The 21,738-nt window shown below is 41.5% G+C and overlaps 1 protein-coding gene across 15 annotated transcripts in view; it reads right to left on the bottom strand.

Moving 5' to 3' along the window:
* Positions 1-21,738, bottom strand: part of CAMK2D (calcium/calmodulin dependent protein kinase II delta) — a 559,079-nt gene that overhangs the window by 156,498 nt on the left and 380,843 nt on the right. For 9 of the 15 annotated variants that reach the window (XM_030190831.1, XM_030190817.1, XM_030190825.1 and 6 more), the window contains exon 6: positions 8,954-9,026. In XM_030190831.1, coding sequence (XP_030046691.1) covers positions 8,954-9,026 — 73 coding nt within the window. Of the gene's footprint in view, positions 1-7,938; positions 8,012-8,953; positions 9,027-21,738 lie in introns of all 15 variants that reach the window. The other 6 variants (XM_030190832.1, XM_030190818.1, XM_030190828.1 and 3 more) reach the window with 1 other exon arrangement.

Below are 21,738 nucleotides of genomic sequence, written 5' to 3'. Positions count from 1 at the left end.
AATTTAAAACTCTTATGTTTGATTTTCAAGGTTCACAGACAAAATGGACCAGAGTATTAAAGAATAAGTTAGCCCTTTACACACCTTTAAGACCTCTAAGATCCTCTCAAGAATCATCACTATTTGTACCTTCGTCAAAAGAAATTGTACAATGTGATACCCACCAGTGAGCCTTCTCAGGAGTACCCCCCCCCCCCCACTTTGGAATTTACTCCCAGAGGGGCTACTTATAACTTGAGACTACCACATAAGACAAAATCCTTTTCTCTGCAAGTGAAGTACATGGTGGCTAATGAATGTCATATACGTTGAAAAGACTGTTGGTGAAAATGTTAGTTCATTATCTCAAGTTCCAAGACAGCTGAAAGCTATTTAAAGAGACAGGATTTGGATTTGTACGATTGGGAAGTTTATACTTAAGAGTATGTGTTAGATATTGTATGTGAAATCATTCTGATAGTTAATGTTATAGGAAGGAAATACGTTTTTTTCTTTGTAGGTACCATTATTTCCAGCAGAGAAGACGAAAATAACATATTTTTAATTGAATGAATGGGTGAGAAAGAGAGTGTACTAGTATGTGATAAGGTGAACTGGAGTTACATTTTGATATATTTTAGGCTATGTTTTGTATAAATTTTAAATAGTAGTTACTTTGTATCGGGATGTATATTCACAGAGGATATTTTGAAACCTAGGCTGGCAGGATGTGTCTCAAGGGTCGGATTGAGAACCCCTGTTATACAGGAAAGTAGTGCCTGTTTTATATAAGGCTTTACATATGGATAAACACATATATCACCTGTTATATTTATAGGACAGGCTTCTAATGCACATTCTCTGGGCACCTCATTGTAGGTGCTCTGTTGTAGAATTGCCTTTATAGAGCCCCCCCCCCCCCCCCCCCCACCCCCCCACCATTAGAAAAAGTGCCTTGTCAATCCCTGCAGGCTCATGGGAGATCATAATGTATTCATACCTGTCCCTAGGCCAATGTGGAGGCACATGTTGTAGCCAACCCAGAATGCATGCCAAATGTGGGAGACCCAGGCTACAGCAGCTGAGTTGTTTGAGTGTGCCATCTTTGAAAATTTAAATGTCTGACATCTCTAATGTCTTTGTATTTTGCACAGTTCAGGAGGAAGTGCATTGGTTTCCATTTCTCTAATGGAGTCTGGCTTCTTGCAGTTTATATGACCGTATTCTATAATTTAAACATCTTCTGGCTAACATCTAGATGTAGGCATTTTCACCAGATATATAGGATGGGGAGAAGTGATCATACCTTAAATGTAAGTGTGCTTCTACCCCTAGCCATAGTATTCTATAAGACAAGCAGGTGCTTACTTTTCTTTTTAGAATAAACTTGCTCACCCTCTTATCCTAGGCACCCTGCTATAAAATTACCCTCCATATGCTTTACTAGATTTTACAAAAGTTGAAGTGATATTTGATTTATTAACTATTTGATTTATTAACTTGCATTTAGATCTCACCTTTTCGTTGGTAGCTCTAGGCAAGTTACATTTGGTACATTAAGTATTTCCCTGACTCAAGAAAGCTTGCAATTCAGTGTCCTTATTTACTAACCTTATGCTACCATTACAACTTGTGTTAGATGCAAGCTATGAACATACAGGGTAATTTTATAAAGATTTATCCATATGTAAACCCTTTTATAAAACAGTGCAGCTATTTACACGCACATACCATATCTATATCTATAACTGTATCTATATATGCACCTACAAGTCTGCATGTATTTACATGTACTCCTGAGTGTAGGCATTACTGGGGATATAGTTTGGGCAGAGCAGAGGCCAAGGTACAGTGAACATGTGTATACTATAATATATATTGGTACACACAGGGCTAGCATAAGGGGTGGTGCAAACAGCCTCCATGCTACAGGGAACCCCAAGCCTAAATAAAGCTGAAGATACAGCCTGCTGGTAGGTTCTGAGGCCCCCTTCCTGACCTGGGCCCCAGAATGTTTAACACCAGTTCTGGGTTCACGTGGAGGGGCATAATCGAAAGGGGTGCCCAACTTTTCCTGAGGACGTCCTCGCAGACCATCCCGGCAAAGGGGTGGGGAAACCCGTATTATCAAAACAAGATGGGCATCCATCTTTCGTTTCGATAAAATGGTTGTGGACGCCCAAATCTCAACATTTAGGTCGACCTTAGAGATGATCGTCCCCGATTTTCGGCCATAATGGAAACCGAGGACGCCCATCTCAGAAACGACCAAATCCAAGCCCTTTGGTCATGGGAGGAGCCAGCATTCATAGTGCACTGGTCCCCCTGACATGCTAAGACACCAACCAGGCACCCTAGGGGGCACTGCAGTGAACTTCAGAAATTGCTCCCAGGTGCATAGCTCCCTTACCTTGTGTGCCGAGCCCCCCAAAACCCACTACCCACAACTGTACACCACTACCATAGCCCTTATGGGTGAAGGAGGGCACTTACATGTGGGTACAGTGGGTTTCTGGTGGGTTTTGAAGGGCTCACATTTACCACCACAAGTGTAACAGGTGGGGGGGGGGGGGATGGGCCTGGTTCAGCCTGCCTGAAGTGCACTGCACCCACTAAAACTGCTCTAGAGACCTGCATTCTGCTGTCATAGAGCTGGGTATGACATTTGAGGCTGGCATAGAGGCTGGAAAAATATTTTTAAAAATTTATTTTGAGGGTGGGAGGGGGTTAGTGACCACTGGGGGAGTAAGGAGAGGTCATCTGGTCATTTTTGTGATTTGGTTGTAAGAAAAAAAGGACCAGATAAAGTCGTCCAAGTGTTCGTCAGGGACCCCCTTCTTTTTTCCATTATTGGTCGAGGATGCCCATGTGTTAGGCACACCCCAGTCCCGTCTTCGCTAAGCCTCCGACACGCCCCCATGAACTTTGCTCGTCCCCGCTACGGAAAGCAGTTGAGGACGCCCAAAATCGGCTTTCGATTATGCCAATTTGGGCAACCCTGTGAGAAGGACGCCCATCTTGCGATTTGTGTCAAAAGATGGGCGCCCTTCTCTTTCGAAAATAAGCCTGATATCAGGCTAGATTCTATGTATGGCGCCTGAAAAATCTACGCAGAAAAAAATACGCCTAGGCGTATGATAGAATAGGCCTAAAGTTCCATATGCAGCATGCCCGTCTAAATTTAGTCACAGGCAGTTATGCCAAGTAAAACTTGGTGTAAATGCCAATACCTAAATAAGGCAGACTGGGTGTATTCTATAAAAACGCATATAGATTTCAGAAACAACCACGACCTGAACAATCCACACCCCCTTTTCAACTATGCGATTTAGAACGTATGTGTATCACATTATAGAATACGCTTAGACAGTCCTGCGCATTAATTCTAATGAATGCCAATTAGTGTCAATAGTTGCTTAAGTGGCAATTATCAGCGCTGATTGGCCTTTTAAGCTAATTAACTTCTGTGCGCTAATCAGAATAAGACCTGATTAGCGCACACAACTTTAGGCACCATACATATAATCCGGGGGATTGGGGGTTATTCTATGTGGCACCTGCTCAATAAAGGAAAGCAGGCACCTACTAATCTTTATAGAATACTAGTGTAACAGGTGATATATGTGTTTATAATATATGCACGAGTAATTATAGTAGTCATAGAGCTGGTAAAAGTGCTCGTGTCTAAATGCCAGAAATACACTAGTAACTTATAGTATTCTATAAGTCACACAAGTAGATATCAATTTTGTCCATGCTCCGCCCAGAGCTGATGTGTATGCCTAGTTGTAAAATACAAGCTATGCAAGAATGGTGTTAGGTAGAGTTTTGGCATTTATGCACATGTGTACATATATGCCATTATTCTAAATATATACACAGATAACTGGCACCTAAATGTTTGCACCTATTCTACAGAATTACCCCCGTACATACACATATGTGAATTTATATCCTCTTTGCAGCAGATGTAAATTTCTGTGTGAGCACCTGCATGCTCTTGGGGCCGGTAAGACACTGTGATGGAGCATTTAGGAAGCTGCAAGTTCTCCTTAACTACACTCCCTGAAAAAGCCACAGTAAGACGCCAGGTCCTGCAGTACAGAGCAGGGACAGGAGTGGCTCAGGCAGGGAGATAAAACTCTTGAGCATAGCCAAGCCAGAGAGGCCCAGGGAGTAAAGAACAAGCCTCATAGTGTATGCCTCCAGTACGTATGTGTAAGCTATCAGAAACCCGGCTAAGATAGGCCAAGTTTTATCTTGGAATCTTGTTTCTTGGCCAGGATTTGTGTAACACTCCAGCTAGGCTGTGCACACTGTGACTTTGGGGTCTGTCAGCAACAGGTCTATACAAAGATTGCACCTGAATTCCAAGAGATTTTATTTCTTAGTTACTGAAATCTGTGACGTAACAAGCTTCAGCATATTTTGTATTAACAAATAATCTTGCTTTACCTTTATAATTGGCTGTATCTGTGAAGGCTCACGCTCAACCCTCACTCGCACTATCACAGGTATATAGACGCCTATGTTGTCTTTATAAGATAAGCTACAATAGGTGCCTTTTTGGACTTCTCACATATAAATTACACCCACCCCAACATTAATAAATTGGTCCCACTGAGAATAATCAGTCTTGTGTTAGATAGCATGCATTAACTTGCCTTAATGCAGGTTGCTAAATGAGGTTATACAGTTCTATCTGAGGCAATGGAGGGTTAAGTGACTTGACTAAGGTCACAAGGAGCATCAGTTCGATTTGAACTGACTTCTTCGGTTCTCCACTTGCTGCTCTGACCACTAGGATACTCCTCCAATGGATCAATAGAAAGTCTAATTTGTATAATTTTACCAAACAAGTTCAAGTGGTATGAACCGGACCTACTTCTTCATGACCTATGAATATATTAGAAATGATAATCTAAATATTTTTCAAGGTGCATTAGAAATAACGACTATTAAAGAGGTCTGGATTTAAACAATGCAAGTTAAAAACACTGTTAAGTTGCACTTAAAAATGAACGAATACCATGCATTGACTTCAGTGTCAAGATAAACAGATTCTTCAGGCAAGTGATGTGACTGCACTGAACCCTCAATCATCATGCAGCTACTGGATCAAGGTAACAAGCTATGTATCATGCCTAGACTTGCCCGTTTATTTGCATTGGGTGCATAACTGGCAGGGTCTGGGCGACTAACAGCATAGTTTTATAAGTAGCCCAAAACCCCTTCAGAATTAGCTTTAATCAGAAAGGTCAAACCTTGCACTAGAGATAGTGGTTTCAGCTGCAGACAGGCATGCGAGAAGCCCCATTATTCAGTGTTGGCATAAAAGGTATGGCCCCGAGTGATAAATAGATATTCTTGAGCTACTATTACAGCTTTGGCAGGCCTTTGCTCTTGGTGAATTGTTAGTTGGTGGCCTATAGGTTGAGTACAACTGCAGCATTTTTCTAACAGGTTTTTTTTTTTTTTTTTTAATTTTGAAGGCATGTGGGTGTGTTAATCACCCTTGTCTTCTAAAACAGACTACTAAATCTACACCCTTATTATTTCTTTAACAGGGGTATTCAGGGACTGTCACAGATATACACTTCTGACATTGAAAACAGTTTAGTTGTTGTTTAAAAGACCACTGGTGCTGTTTTCTATGTTTAGATTAAAGAGAGAGAGAGAGGGTGTGTGGGGTTTGCATGGTGAACACCATGGCTGACACTATTATTTCTGCTTTGCTGCACACTAGGACAAATAACTGCCAGTTTCCTGATAAACACTACATTTTAAAAGAAACCACACATACTGTTTGCAAAGAATTAACTCTGCCAGAAGGTAACTGCCTCTCTAGAAAGAACACCCTTAATTTGGAGAAATGTGGAAGTCCAAAATTGGTTCCGTTTCCAAGCGGTCTCAAGTTTTGGGTGCTGCTTTGATTCACAGTGACCAGACAAGACTCTTTAACAGAGATGTAGGGAAAAAAAAGGCTCAATAAACAAGTTACAGGTGACAGTTTTTATATACCTGCAGTAGAGGAGTGTGGTAGCCGTGTTAGTCCACTCTTAAGGTTATCAATAGAAATCAAACAAAATAAAACATGGAAAAGAAAATAAGATGATACCTTTTTTATTGGACATAACTTAATACATTTCTTGATTAGCTTTCCAAGGTTGCCCTTCTTCGTCAGATCGGAAATAAGCAAATGTGCTAGCTGACAGTGTATATAAGTGATATCAATGATATGCTTTGATGTTCCCATGCATACCTCCGACCCACCCCCATCCTCCCACCCTGTCAGACTGTCATAGTAATGCTTGAAAGTTTTCACTTATATACACTGTCAGCTAGCACATTTGCTTATTTCCGATCTGAGGAAGAAGGGCAACCTTCGAAAGCTAATCAAGAAATGTATTAAGTTATGTCCAATAAAAAAGGTATCATCTTATTTTCTTTTCCATGTTTTATTTTGTTTGATTTCTATTATATACCTGCAGGAACTCTGACCAACACAAAGTTTGTCCAGAATCCCTTTCCCATGCAGATTCCTGCATTTACCTTGCTGAATTTGACAAGGAGATCAGGGGCCAGGAGTACCAGTATTACTGCAGCCTCTCTGATTTTCTGCCCCCGTGCCTGATGCTGCTTCAGTCCATTGCTTCCTCCTTCCAGCCAAATAGGGCCCAACTTCGACTATCACGGGGACGAAGCAACAGAGCCAGTATGACACTCCATGAAATTGGAAGGAGGAAGAAATGAAGAAAGACAGCGTCAGTCGTGGGGGCACTAAAACAAGGAGGCTGGGGATGGAGTGAGAGAGAAAATTGGTGTCATAGGGGTCCAGACTGCGGAGGTACAGAAAGAGATGGATTTTGTGTGCTCAATTTGTAAAATAGCGACTAAGGGCAGTTACGCACATAACTGAAAATCAGTACCAATTATAGCCAATTATAAGTTGTTAATGCCAATTAGCAGCTAATTTTAAAACTGGGTTACGTGCAAAACTGACTGTTTTATAATTTATCCTAAGCATCAAATTAAGCATGTAAGTTTACAGAATTAGAGAGAGAGTGCCTCCCATTTAGGAAGCAGTAAGTGGTCCCGTGCCAACGTCAAGAGTGCTGATTAGCACACAGTATTTCCAGCAAGCTAACAACAAAATGCCTTTCATGCTTACTCTTAGCAAATGACACACCCCCTAGCACAAAGCAATTACCACGCGTCTTACCGCACAGTAACTGCAAAACTACTGCACAGCCCCTTAAAGCATTTTATGCAATTTGGTAAAAGGGCCCTAAAGTGATCACATAATTCACAAAATGAAACAAACACTAGGTCAGAATAACATACCAGAGCATTTTAACCATCAGATATGGGAAAGAAAAGCGAGGTTCTCCAGAAATATAATGAAGTTTTCTGCAACCTTTGCCACACAGAAGTCAATTATGACTGGCTTTTAGGGGACTTCTCTGGGGTTCATCCAAAATATTCTTTCACCCTAGCTGCTTCAGATTTACCACAAACTTTCCTCTACTAACACCTGACAAAATCTGAGGGCCCTGTTTACTAATCCTACAGCGTGGCTTATAAACAGGGTCCTTAATGCATTACCTGCAAGCAGAATACTGCACAAACCATTTGCTATCTGTCCTAGCAGCAACTAACAATACCCTCAGAGGACATAAATAGCCTAAGCCAATATATGAGTTTATTTTGTTGGGCAGACTGGGTGGACCGTACAGGTCTTTATCTGCCGTCATTTACTATGTTACTATATATATGAAAGGCCTTATTTTCAATGGGATTGCAATCATTTTCCTCTGCATGTCCTGAGGCAATGAGAGGAAATGAAGTTGAGGCTAAGTTCTCAAATATTTTTTTCACATGCTTTCCATGCCCAACTGCAGCTGAAACCGTTACAGTGAATTCCATTCAACGTGATTTTGCACCATTGACCATGCTCACCTTTAAGTCCCGATGGACCACACCCATCTGATGGCAATGTAGCACAGCCTCCAGGATCTGCTGAATGCAATGACTGCATGCAAACACCAGGGGGGCGTGTGTTAGTTCCAAGCTTACACTCACTGTCTGTATACCCTCAGTGAGACGGGCTGAAGTGTACAACAAATGAACAACCAGGGGTGTGTACTGGACTGTGTCCAGGAACATATACCCATTGCTTCATTACAGTTGTGATTCGCTTACAAACAGACCTTTGGAAATAGTATCTGCCGGGTTTAGATACATTTCGCTTTTGAAAGGTGTATGAGTTAAAATATAAGTTAGTCACTTATACCACTGTCTTTACAGATAATGTTTGCAAGTGTTTCCAATAAAAAGAGCAGAGTACAGATACAGCAAATACTTCTTAATTGACTAATTTTGAAGAAGGCACTTTATCACAAATTATGTTACCTTTGTATTTTTAACAGATGATATACTTGATTTCTATGTTGAATTGCTCAAGCTAATCACTTGCAGGTATATGAGTGATTCCCTAAAGCTTCTTTTTCTACAGCCGGCAAAGCACCATTTTTGGTTTTCCTACTCTAATGGAGCAATGTGTAGCTAGTTATTCCACTGTTGCAACCCATAGTCTCAGAACAGAAGTGGTGTTTAAGTCTGCAGGCTGACACACATCACAGCTAGGGAGATCTTCAAGGGAACACTGAACGATTAATAAAGCTCCACTTCCCACAACCCAAACGAAAGTGTCTTGCCACACAAGCTTAATTGTTTGGGTTAAGTGCCAATCCTTATTTAAGAAGATCATCAGCTAGGCTTAAGCCATGATGTATATTAGGCCTGCAGACTAGCAAACTGGAAACAGTAATCATGCAAAAAGACAATGTATTAGCTTACGTTTAAGGATGAGAGAGAAGTAGGCCTGCACATTTTTCACGGTGACTCTGCCCCCTTTGCCCTTACCCCAAAATAAAAACTACTTATATCCAATTTATTGGCACCATATACTGACCTTCAGGTCTCTGTGAACTATGCCATTTAGATGACAATGATTTACACTTTCTAGAATCTGCTGAATACAATGACTGCAAAGATACAAGGGCAGAATGGGAAGGGAGAACATTTTAAATGCACATAAATCACATCAAATTCACAATAAAGCCAAAAAGTAAAACTAAATAAATACATAAATTAAAAAAAAAATTAAATGTAAAACTAAAGAAAAGAATACATTCAAATATTTTCACAAATCGAGTTACATCAAACTGGAATTAAAGGTGCTTGAGACACATCTTTAAGATTTTATAAAATAAATGACATTGAACATGTAACGTGTAAAACTCTAAACAGTGAAACAGCTCCTGCTGTCTTTAGGTTCAACAGCATGGGCAGGTAATTACACTGCATTTTTCCACCCTTCAATTTCTACAGAAAATTTTCCTCAAGGTAACATAACTGGGTAGGTAATAAAATAAAACACAAGAATTTTAAATGCTGAATTAGTTTGACTTTTGAAATCAACATTTAGAGGCCTATTCACTAAACCAGATTAGGGGTTAGATTCTATATAAGGTGTCAAAAAAAATCGGCACTGAAAAAAGCACTATTTTATGAGCTGGACTAAAGTTAGGTGTGGTTTATAGAATAGCACTAATGCCCTGTAATCACACCTAACTTTAGGAGCGGCCATTTGCATCAACTGAAACATGGTGCAGATGTACAGACCTACATTAGGTCCATATCCCTGTTATTCTACAACAACGTGCATTAATTATAGGAACACTCCTGTTATACCCATGACCCTCCCATTTCCTCAACCCCTTTTTCAGATCATGCGTAAATTTTAGGTGCAGATCCTGCACCTAAATTTATGCATGTAAATACCAATTAAATCTAATTAGTGCCAATAAGAGCTTGTTAAAAAGCCAATTATTGATACTAATTACCTCATTCAATTAAATTGTGTGTGCAATGTTTGGCAACTTTTATAGAATTAAGGGGTAGGTGATTACTGGGGGTTTGAATGTGTGTATAGGATTTACCCCCAGATTCTATATGGCACCCAAATACGGGCGCACTGCTGAGATGAGCACACCAATTAATTGGTTATCAAACTGTTAACCACCAATAATTGTGCACTAACAACCAATTACTGATATTAATTGGCACCCATTAAAATTTGCATGCACATCTTGCTGCAGGCTATTCTATAAGTGGCATCTAACTCCCATAGCGCATATCCCAAAAGGGGGCGTGGTCATAGGAAGGTCATGGGCATATTGGAATGTTCTGGAATGTTACATACATAGTTATAGAATACTGGGTAAGCGCGCCTAACTTTGACACCATCCTTTAGACCAGGTTTCATTAGGTGTAAGTCTGGCGTCCACTGTTAGTTTTGGGAATCAGTGCTACATGCTATTCGACAAAGGGTATGTACCCTTTATTGATTAGTGCTTAGCGCCAATTTTTTTCAGCAACCTTTTTTGAACACTGTTTATAGAATTTCCCCCTTTAATGCATGTTAAGATCAGCTAGTACTGAATCATGCCAATTAGGGGATAATCTAATATAATAATTTGCTCCTCCAACATTCCAATGTGTCTCACTGGGATCGTAACCACCTGCTGATGTCACTCCTCCAAAGTTCTCCGTCCCCCCTCCCTCCCAGTTCCATGGGACCCTGGAACTGGGAGGGAGGGATGGAGGGACAGAGGGAGGGGGAAATGGGAGGGAGGGAGGGGGACACTGGAACTCGGAGGGGGGAGGGGGCCTGGAACTTGGAGGGAGGTGGAGGGGGCAGGGGAGAGATGCTGCACATGGATGGATGGAGGGGGCAGGGCACAGAGGACGTAGCCTGCATGTGGAGGAATGCAGGGGAGAGAGGGGACCCTGAAACTTGGAGGGAGGCAGGGAGGGGATGACCCTGGAACTTGGAGACAGGGAGGGAGGGAGGGGACAATCCTGGAACTCGGAGGGAGGGTCCCTGGAACTGGGAGGGAGGGGGCCCTGGCACACACTCTCATGCTCACACACACACTCTTTCTCTCACAGACACACTCGTACCCAGTCTCACTCTCTCTCTGTCACACACACACACTCGCACATTCACTCTCTCTCTCTCACACAGACACTCTCACACACACACTCTCAAGCATACACACTCCGAGGAAAACCTTGCTAGTGCCCGTTTCATTTGTGTCAGAAACGGGCCTTTTTTACTAGTTTCATTATAAAATACCAACCGGTGAATAAAAGTACGTGCTTTGATATGATGGTATGTACTTTGCCGGTAAATGTATGGGTCAGTGTCTGAGTAGAGTGTAGGCAAATTTCGCAAGTATGTATGTATTAGGTGAGGTAAAAAAAAAGTAACCCCCCCCCCCCCCCCGGAGTTATTTTGCCATTTTCTCAATTGCTTTGAAATTAAGTGAGAAATTTTACGCATTTATTTAGTCATCATACTTAGGTATTACCAGCGCTTTTATTGTAGAAAAAAAGGTGCCGGTACTCATTATGGGTGAGGTCACCACATATGGCTCCACTCCTATGATAGCCACACCCCTTATACCAGCCATGGCGCATACAAACAGACATCATTGAAAATATTATACTAGTATAGGAGAAAAAAATAACGTGATTTTTTTCATTATAAATAATTTCTGTAAGCTGTTTCAGCTCCAGTAAACCCAGTGCAAAATAAGACAGCAGATGTAAATTCTCAAAGTGGACATATTCCAAACACTAAAATGAAAATAAAATGAGTTTTTTTCTACCTTTGTTGTCTGGTGACTTTATTTTTCTATCCATATTGGTCCCAGTCTCTGATTCTGCTGCTCTCTATCTGTTCCCTTAACTCCGTTTCCAGGGCTTCCTTTCCATTTATTTCTATACTTTCCTCCTTTCTTCATTTCTTGCCATACACCCATAAGTAAAAGCTGGGTCCTCCTCCGTGGAATTGACTGGAGGAGGTATAACATGGATCCAGCTTTTGCCTATTTTCTCCATCCATGTGCAGTTTTTCTCCTCTCTTCCTTTCCCTGATCTCCATCCATGTGCATCTTCTTCTTTTTTCTTTCCTCCCCTCCATCCATGTCCAGCACTTCTCCTCTCTCCTCTCCTCCATCCAAGTTCAGCATTTCTCCTCTCTCCCCACCAACCCCTCCATCCATCCATGTCCAGCAATTCTCCTCTATCTCCTGCTCTCCTCTCCATCCATTTCCAGCATTCTCCTCTCTTCCCTGCCCTCCCATCCATGTGCATCTCCTTCATCTCTTCCCTCTATCCATGCCCAGCATGTCTCCTCTCTCTCCTGCCCACCGCTCCCATGTCCAGCGATTCTCCTCTGTCCCCTGTCCTCCCCTACCATCCATGTCCAACGATTCTCCTCTCTCCCCTGCCCTCCCCTTCCATCCATGTCCAGCATGTCTCCTCCTTCTCCTGCCCTCCCCTCCCATCCATGTCCAGTGATTCTTTTCTACCCCCTGTCCTCCCCTGCCATCCATGTGCATCAATTCTCTCTTCCCTGCCCTCCTCTCCCATCCATATCCAGCAATTCTCTCTCCCCTGCCTTTCCCTTCCATCCATGTCCAGCAATTCTCTCTTCCTTGCCCTCCCATCCATGTCCAGCGATTCTTCCTTCCCTGCGCTCCCCTCCATGTCCAGTGATTCTTCTCTCTCCCCTGCCCTGCCCTTCCATCGATGTCCAGCAATTCTCTCTTCCCTGCCCTCCACTCCCATCCATGTCCAGCAATTCTCTCTTCCCTGCCCTCCCATATCCAGCAATTCTCTCTTCCCTGCCCTCCCCTCCCATCCATGTCCAGTGATTCTCCTCTCTCCCCTGCCCTTCCATCGATGTCCAGCAATTTTCTCTTTCCTGCCCTCCACTCCCATCCATGTCCAGCGATTCTCCTCTCTCCCTTTGTCACTATTCTGCCCATGCTTCGTGCTCGCCTTCCTCTCGCCACCTGGTGGCCAGACCTGGTGGCTGCAATGGACTGTCTGGTTATTGTCACCCGTTCCAGATTTCAGCCCAGTCCGGTCAGGATCTTCCAGGCTGCCAGACTTGCTTGCTTGGATTGAACTTACCCAGCACCCATAGTTGCCTGGTGATTGCGGCAGCTGAGCCTCAGCTGCTGCTGGGCTTATTAGTCAGTTGGGAATTCTCTGCCTGTGCATCGCCTAAGGCCCTGAGGTTTGTTGGTGTGCTGTGTGCACGTCTGCCTAGTCTGGTTTTATTGTATTGATTCTTGCCTGAGATTCTTGTCTGTTCTAGTTAGTCTGTATGTAGTTTAGATTAGGTTTTTGCTTGTTCTCTAGTCTTGTCTCTGAGTTGTAGTTTTGTGTCTAGTCCTTGTCTGTTTGTGTCTTTAGTAGCTGCTCTGCACCTTTCAATTCTGTCTTTGTCTGGCAGTATTTGTTCCCTTTTTAAGTGGCTGCTTGCAGCTTTCAGTCCTGCCCTTTAGCTTTCCCTTCCTTGCCCTGTTGCCCCTGTATGTTCCTTTCTCCTCTGACCCTCAGTCCTGGTTCAGCCTAGTGGGTATCCAGTCCTGCCCTGCCCAGTAAGTCCTGCCGGCCACCTGCAGCCAGGGGCTCAACTCCTGGTGAAAAGCGGCCAAGTGCAGGTGAAGTTTAAGTGTGCCTGCTCTGCTTGTTCCAGCTTGTTTGCCTCTGCTGCAACTCCAGTCCGGGGTTCCAGTTTCTGTTCTGCCCTGTCTCCGGTTTGGGGGTGGTTTTGCCTGCTGCTCCTCGGCAGTGGTCCAAGGGCTCACAAACCGAGTTCCAGCGTTGAAAACGTGACACCCCTCCAGCAATTCTCTCTTCCCTGCCCTCCCATCCCATCGATGTCCAGCAATTCTCTCTTCCCTGACCTCCCCTCCCATGATGTCCAGTGATTCTCCTCTCTCCCCTACCCTCCCCTCCCATGATGTCCAGTGATTCTCCTCTCTCCCCTCCCATCCCCTCCCATCAATGTCCAGTGATTCTCCTCTCTTCCCTGCCCTCCCCTCTCCCATGTCCAGCGATTCTTCTTCCCCCAGCCCATCCTCCTCCACTGCCTGCCAGCGAAGCGATAGAAAGGCTGCCAGCGTCGGACTCAGCAGCGTGAACAGTGCAGCGATTGAGAGAGGCTGGCAGCATCGGAGCTTCCCTCTGCGAGTCCCGCCTATGCGGAAACAGGAAGTTGAAACAAGATAGGCGGGACTCACAGAGGGAAGCTCCGACGCTTCAAGCCTCTCTCAATCGCTGCCAAGTCCGATGTAGTAGTAAGTAGGGGAGTAAGAGGAAGGGTGCAGAACTTGCCGGGGGGAAAAAAAGGTGCTGGTACGCTGTACCGGTGCGTACCGGCACAAAAAAAGCCCTGGGTATTACTATTAAACAATATTTAATTATCTTAAGCTATGCTGATGTTACTGAAATTTTAGGGTTCTACCAAGCGATTTTTGCATGTCAAAAATGTTTGAGCTAAAATACAGTAAAATAACATCATTCAAATGATACAGTTAACAATGTGTAACTGTGAATGCTCAAAGTGTCCAACCCCAGCTTTAACACTGGCTTCAGTCATTTTGGGAACTTCTCAACAGCTTTGTCAATGGGTCCCTGTGGCAGGCTGTCCCAAATCATATGCAACGCTTCTTTGAGTTTGGTGATTGTTTGCATTCACAGTAAAATCTTAATGTGATTTAGTAAATAGGCCTCTTAATACAAGCATTGACAACAGAAGGGTGGAAAAAAAAATCAGCAACAGGGTGAGATAGCCACTGAAAAACACTAAAGGAAAAAGAACACATGTATATTACCAGAAATCTAAAACCCATTTCCTAGAAAGCAAAGGGAAACCAACTGAACTCCTAAAGGGACACCGTCCTTCTTCAAACAGGTTAAAATAGTCATCCTACAATGATTTCCTCCATTTAAAAAGCAAGATTTTATTTTAAAAAATTCTTACTAGTTTCAGCTATGTGTACAATCACATGGATTTTCTAAAAATGTTTAGGAGGACCAATCACAAGATGACTACTGCAGTTCCTGACTTTCTTACTTATAGCAATGGACAGTATTCATTTAAACTTTTTAATAAAATGTACAGCATGAAACTATTCTACTCCCTCCTGCTACTTCTGAAATGATCAAGAGTCATGGATTTAATGCAATTTTGAAATGCTGCACTTTTATTTTCAAAGGTTTGACAAACATGCTGAGGTCAATATTCAGCTGCATGGAAAATGCAAGAAATGTCTAAGTTAGTTGCAAATTATACAAATATTCAGTGACACGATCAATTTAGATGGTGTCACTTAATACCTGTGTGTACCTTAAAAGTCAATTCATTTGATGTATATGAGGGCAATTCTCTTCACAATGGTGCATCAGGGGCCCATAGGTGGCACCCTTTCTATAAAAGAAAGCAGATGACTACTTTTCTTTGCAGAACACTAGCCTATCCGAATATATAAATGCCTATAATTTACGCACAAGCACTTCTGCCAGCTATAGACTGGTGTATGTGCGTGCTTTGAATGCTGAAGATATACGTATGACAAAGCATTCTATACATTATAGGCCAGATTCTATATAAAGCACCTAAAAAAATCAGTGCAGTAAACATTTCAGCCTAAACGTATTCTATAAGCGGCGCCTGCATTTAGGTGCAGTATATAAAATACTTAGTTGTTATCCCAGCACCTAAAACTACGTGCCTCCATTTACACCAATAAAAATGTGGTGTAAATCCCCACACGTAGATTTACGCGCACTGGGCCATAGTCTATAACTACGCGCGTAAATTTGGGAACGTCCATGGAACATACATTTCCCCACCCATAGCCACGCCCCTTTTGAACTGCACACATTAGAATTTAGGTGCAGTTCATTATAGAATATGCTTAGCGAGCTGTGTGCGTAAGTTCTAATTATTGCCAATTAGTGCTCATTATTGCTTGTTAAGTGCTGTTATCAACACTGATTAGCTTGTTAAGCCAATTAAGTTACATGTGTTTTTTTTATAGAATACACCTGGATTTTGGCACCAGAATCCAGCAGTATGCAGCTAAGTGTGAGTCCTGCTACACTCAGCCTATGTGCACGTCTGCCTGTACAATATATCTACATATTCACTGAATAGCACTGAGGCAGATTTTTGGCATTTACATGTCTATATATGCCATTATTCTAACATTTTACACATATGCTAAAGACTACTTGAAAAATTACCCCCATACATCGCAGTGGTGCTGAATCTGGAACACCAGGATGATTTATATATCCAAAATTATCTGCTCAGCTGCCAGAATTTTTTTTTAAATGCAGACAGTGTCATTGCCAGTCACAATGCTTTTGAATATTGACCTCATTGTACAGGATGTATGATTATGATCACACACACACATCCTGCATTTCCATGTATTTTCTAAATACAAATATCTGCAGGGTAATTTTATAACAGGGCCTCTAGGCTAGAAAGGCATACAGATGCTCATGTTGCACTTATTTTATAAGGGAACCATGCACCCATGTCCTTTTACCCTAGGGAACGTAAGCACACACATTAACAACTTCTTCAAGGCAGGTAGAACTGTAAATTGTGTGCATGCATGTCTCCGTAATCATCTATTTTACAAAACACATGCCTAAGTGTGGACCCGGTCCCTACTTGAACACATAACGAGGAGAATTCTATAAATGGTGACCCAAAAATCGGCACCGGAAAAAAATCAGCACTAAGCAGATTCCAGGTTGAGCACCCCCCTCCTATGCCCAAAGTTGGGCGCAAGTATTTATGCCAACAGAAACCTGGTGTAAATATCGGTGTCCAACTCATGGCTTTTGAGTGCAGGAATGATGATATTCTACAAAACCACCTGCAACTTTTCAGAAGGCCCCTCCTCCTCCCCTTGCCACACCCCTTTCTGAGATGGGCACTAGGGGATTTAGGCACCTGGTCTTACAGAATAGCACACAGGCAGATGAGCACACAAATACCAATTATTGCCAGTTAACTACAATAATTAACAATTAATTGGTAGTTAATGGCTCGTTAAACAATTTGTGTGTGCATCTTCAATCCGGGCTGTAATTTCGGTGCCCAAATTGGGACACCATATATAGAAACTGCAAGAAAATACTGCACGTTCCTTATAAAATTACCCCCATACACATGTTGGTACAAAGGTTCAAGATAATGCTTTTCTACAGAAAGTGCTTCTTGTTCGGATAGGTGCATTTTAAGCTTTGTTTTAAGAGCTGTAAGTACTAGAACATTTATGTATTCTAATTTGGAAATATTTTCATGTTTTTAAAAGATAAAATGCCCAAATCCTACTTTTTCCACAGAACAATTTTTTTTTCATTCATTTACTCCCACTCTCCTGCTTTAGCCATTTCCATACTTTATGGAAAAAAGAAAAACTCTGAAATATGTCGACAAAAGGCTGGTAGATCCTAACCTTCCTTAGAAAGAGCATTTTCCCCCTAACAGAAAGGTGCCACTCTACATCTAAACATTTTCTCCCAATTTCTATATATGGCACCTAAAAATTGGGTGCCAATTCAAGATGTGCATTCAACTAAATAGCTCATAATTCAATTAGTGCCATTAATTGGGTACTAACAGGCTCTGATCGACACCAATCTGGAAATGTGTGCACATCTTGCTATTCTATAACAATGTACGCCCAAATCCCATAACCCCAAATTCTATATATGGCGCCTTAAGTTGTGCGTGCTAATTTGGCTGCATGGCCAAATTGCACGTACAACTTCATTGATTAATAAGCCAATCAGCTCCGATAATTGGTACTTAACCAATTAGCATCACTAATTGGTTTTAATTAGAATCAACACGCTCAACTTCCTAGGTGTATTCTGTAATGCAGTGCGTGTAAATTCTAATATGCGAAGTCGAAAAGGGGGCATGGCCATGGGCGTGGAATGGGCGGGTTGTGGGCATTTCAAAACTTTATGCACACTGTGAAAGAAGATATAAAACAAGGAGGCAGATCATATAAAAAGGCAGTATGGGCACAGATGATTATTAGCCTGGGAGCATTTTAACTTGAATAAAGATTGTCTTTTTATATGATCTGCCTCCTTGTTTTATATCCTCCATGTTGGATTTGGCAGACTCTATGCCTTGTTGTTTTCTGGCACTATTATAAAATACACACAATCTGCGCCTAACTTAGGTGCATGTATTTAGACCTGGTTTTAGGTGGCCTAAATGGGTGCGCCTAAATTTTACTTGCAAGAATGGCACATGAGCATATTCTATAAACTATGCCTAACTTTAAGCGTAGTTTATAGAATCATGCTAACCATTTGGATTGTCTGCGCCCATTTTTAAGGTGCCATATATAGAATTCCCACCATAGTGCACAACCCAAAAGGGGGTGTGGCCATGGGAGGAGTATGGGCAGGTCAGGGGCATTCCTAAAATTTGTGCACAGTGTTATGGAATACCAGGGATGTTCGCCTATATTGGGCGACAACAATTATACCTGGTTTCAGTAGACAAAAGTCCTAGGGCTCTAATTGGTGTGCCGAAATTGGCACTCAGTATATAATGGGCGCTCTTCTTTGAGTGTTCATTATAGAATAGCATTGAGCGTTGATTTTGTAACACTATTCACTGAATCTGGCCCTTTATACTGCAACAATGATAAATCTATCAAAACCAGTTTAAAGACCCAAGGCAACAGCCAAAATATGATTAAATGGCAGCTGCTCATTTTTTCTTATGATTTAATCTGTAAGGAGAAATAAGACTTTGACGTTATGGAAAGGTCATCTTAGCCCTTCCACATCTATTTATGTCCGGGTGCTGGCCTTGATGGCTAAAGTCAACATCACCATGACATGTAGAAGGGATGAATAGGCAGGAAGAACCTGAGGGGAAGGGATTCCTTAAAAGGGTACACAATTTTAAATGAATTAAAATACCTATGTAAAAAAAAAGTACAAAAAGGCCCTGAGAAGATTAACAAACAGCCAAAAGGGAGCCACAAAACTGTTGATTAGCGATTAAAGATAATACTGTCACTTTTAAATATTTTGCTCCTGGACGAATAATTATAAATCTAGCAGACAGTCCAATCTGGTGGTGGAAGCATAAAGTATCCTTGCAGACAAAGTCTGGAAAAGTTAGAAAAATCGAGGGAAAAGCAAATGCATGAACAAGAGAGCTCTTTCCATAGGAACACATGATGTTGAGCCCCACACATATACACGTTTTATTTCAAATGGGATTATCACCAGTTATTTTAAACCCACCAGTCTTGAGAAAAATGATGCCACCTCCTTGTCACTGTTGGTGTTTTAAAAGTTAAAGCATCTTTATTTTTTATTTTTCATTTTATAAAAGAGAATTGGAATGCGTAAGAAAAAGCACACTGAAACCCAGATTTTTTTTTTACAAAATCATCATAAGATATAACCAAATGTATGTTTATTAAATGAAGTATGGAACTTGCTACCACCAAAAAAAAAAAAAATGTTTCAAATGCTATTACTGTATCCATGCTATTAAAATTGTTTTGACTATTGTGCTTGAAACTATTAGGGTTATTAGTCACTCTGTTTTATTGTATTTTATATATTTTTTATTTTTAAAATTGTCTTTTATATTGTTTTAGTACTGTTTAATGTTTTTGAAATGATATTGTATATGTATGGTTGTAACCTGCTTTGATCATTGGAAAATGTGGACTATAAGTTTTTAAAATAAGGAGGTGCAATATATCTCATTAGGCAAAACTAATTAAATGGCACAAATTTTATCTTTGAATTACTTAATCATTAAGAATAAGCAAAGTACGACTGTTCCGATGGAACACACATAGCCATCAGTGGTTGAACTTACAGCACACAATTGCACAATGGCTTCCTATGGAACTATCATATTCACTATGAACAATGGGGCTAATACCAAGCCGGTACAGTGACTGCAGCATTTACAATCAATATATTCAGCACCACAATCCAGATAGGTATTGGCACTGAATAGACAGGGTGAAGTCACTATGCAGGTGCTACCTACGGTACATAAGTACTGCCACACTGGGACAGACCAAACGTCCATCAAGCCCAGCATCCTGTTTCCAACAGTGGCCAATCCAGGTCACAAATATCTGGCAAGATCCCCCAAAAAGCTCAATACATAAATCCAGAAATAAGCAGTGGATTTTCCGCAAGTCCATTTTAATAATGGTCTATGGGTGTTTCCTTTAAGAAGCTGGCCAAACCTTTTTTAAACCCTGCTAAGTTAACTGCTTTACCACATTCTCTGGCAACAAATTTCAGAGTTTAATTACACATTGAGTGAAGAAAACTTTTCTACAATTCGTTTTAAATTTACTACTTTGTAGCTTCATTGCATGCCCTCATTCCACTCATTATTTTTTAGACCTCTATCATATCTCCCCTCAGCCATCTTTTCTCCAAGCTGAAGAACCCTAGTTGCTTCAGCCTTTCCTTATAGGGAAGTCGTCCCAATCCCTTTATCATTTTTGTCACCCTTTTCTGTACCTTTTCTAATTCCACTATACCTTTTTTGAGATGCAGCGACCAGAATTGAACACAATATTCTAGGTGTGGTCGCACCATGGCGCGATGCAAAGGTATTATAATGTCCTCATTTTTGTTTTCCATTCCTTTCCTAATAATACCTAACATTCTATTTGTTTTAATAGCCGCCACAGCACACTGAGCAGAGTGTTTCAACATATTATCAATGACGACGCCTAGATCCCTTTCTTGGTTGGTGACTCCTAACATGGAACTTTGCATTATATAGCTATAATTCAGGTTCCTCTTTCCCACATGCATCACTTTGCACTTGGTCACATTAAATGTCATCTGCCATTTAGATGCCCAGTCTCCCAGGCTCAAAAGGTCCTCTTGCAGTATTTTACAATCCTCTTGTGATTTAACAACTTTGAATAACTTTGTGTTGTCAGCAAATTTAATTACCTCACTAGTTACTCCCATCTCTAGATCATTTATAAATATGTTAAAAAGCAGTGGTCCCAGCACAGACCCCTGAGGAACCCCACTATCTACCCACTTAACCCTACTCACTGTCTTTATCTTTTAACCAGTTTTTAATCCACAATAGGACACTACCTCCTATCCCATGACTCTCAAATGTCCCCTGGAGTCTTTCATGAGGTACTTTGTCAAACGCCTTTTGAAAATCCAGATACACAATATCGACTGGCTCACCTTTATCCACATGTTTGTTCACCCCTTCAAAGAAATGTAATAGATTGGTGAGGCACGATTTCCCTTCACTAAATCCATATTGGCTTTCTCTCATTAATCCATGCTTTTGAATATGCTCTGTAATTTTGTTCTTTATAATAGTCTCTACCATATTGCCCTGCACCAACGTCAGGCTCTCCGGTCCATAATTTCCCGGATCTCCTCTGGAACCTTTTAAAAAATCGGCGTTACATTGGCCACCATCCAATCCCCCAGGACCACGCTCAATTTTAAAGATAAATTACATATTACCAACAATAGTTCCGGAAGTTCATTTTTCAATTCTATCAGTACTCTGGGATGAATACCATCTGGTCCAGGAGATTTGCAACTCTTCAGTATATAGCTGAGGCCTGCTATTTAGCATGAGAACCAACGCTTGCCTGTTCATCAGGTCTAAACTAAATGAACAGATTTTTCCATTCAGCAACTGAATATTGCCAGTGAATAGATGTCTTTAGCCTACCCTCACTCCATCCCAAACCTGGTCCCTTCCTATTATGGATATTATCAGGTCATCCAGTCAGATATTCAGCCCAA

The sequence above is a fragment of the Microcaecilia unicolor genome, chromosome 2 (genome assembly GCF_901765095.1).
Source record: "Microcaecilia unicolor chromosome 2, aMicUni1.1, whole genome shotgun sequence".
In the NCBI taxonomy this organism is placed as follows: domain Eukaryota; kingdom Metazoa; phylum Chordata; class Amphibia; order Gymnophiona; family Siphonopidae; genus Microcaecilia; species Microcaecilia unicolor.
Note: the sequence above shows the minus strand (reverse complement) of the source record. Positions and strands in the feature narration are given on the sequence as shown.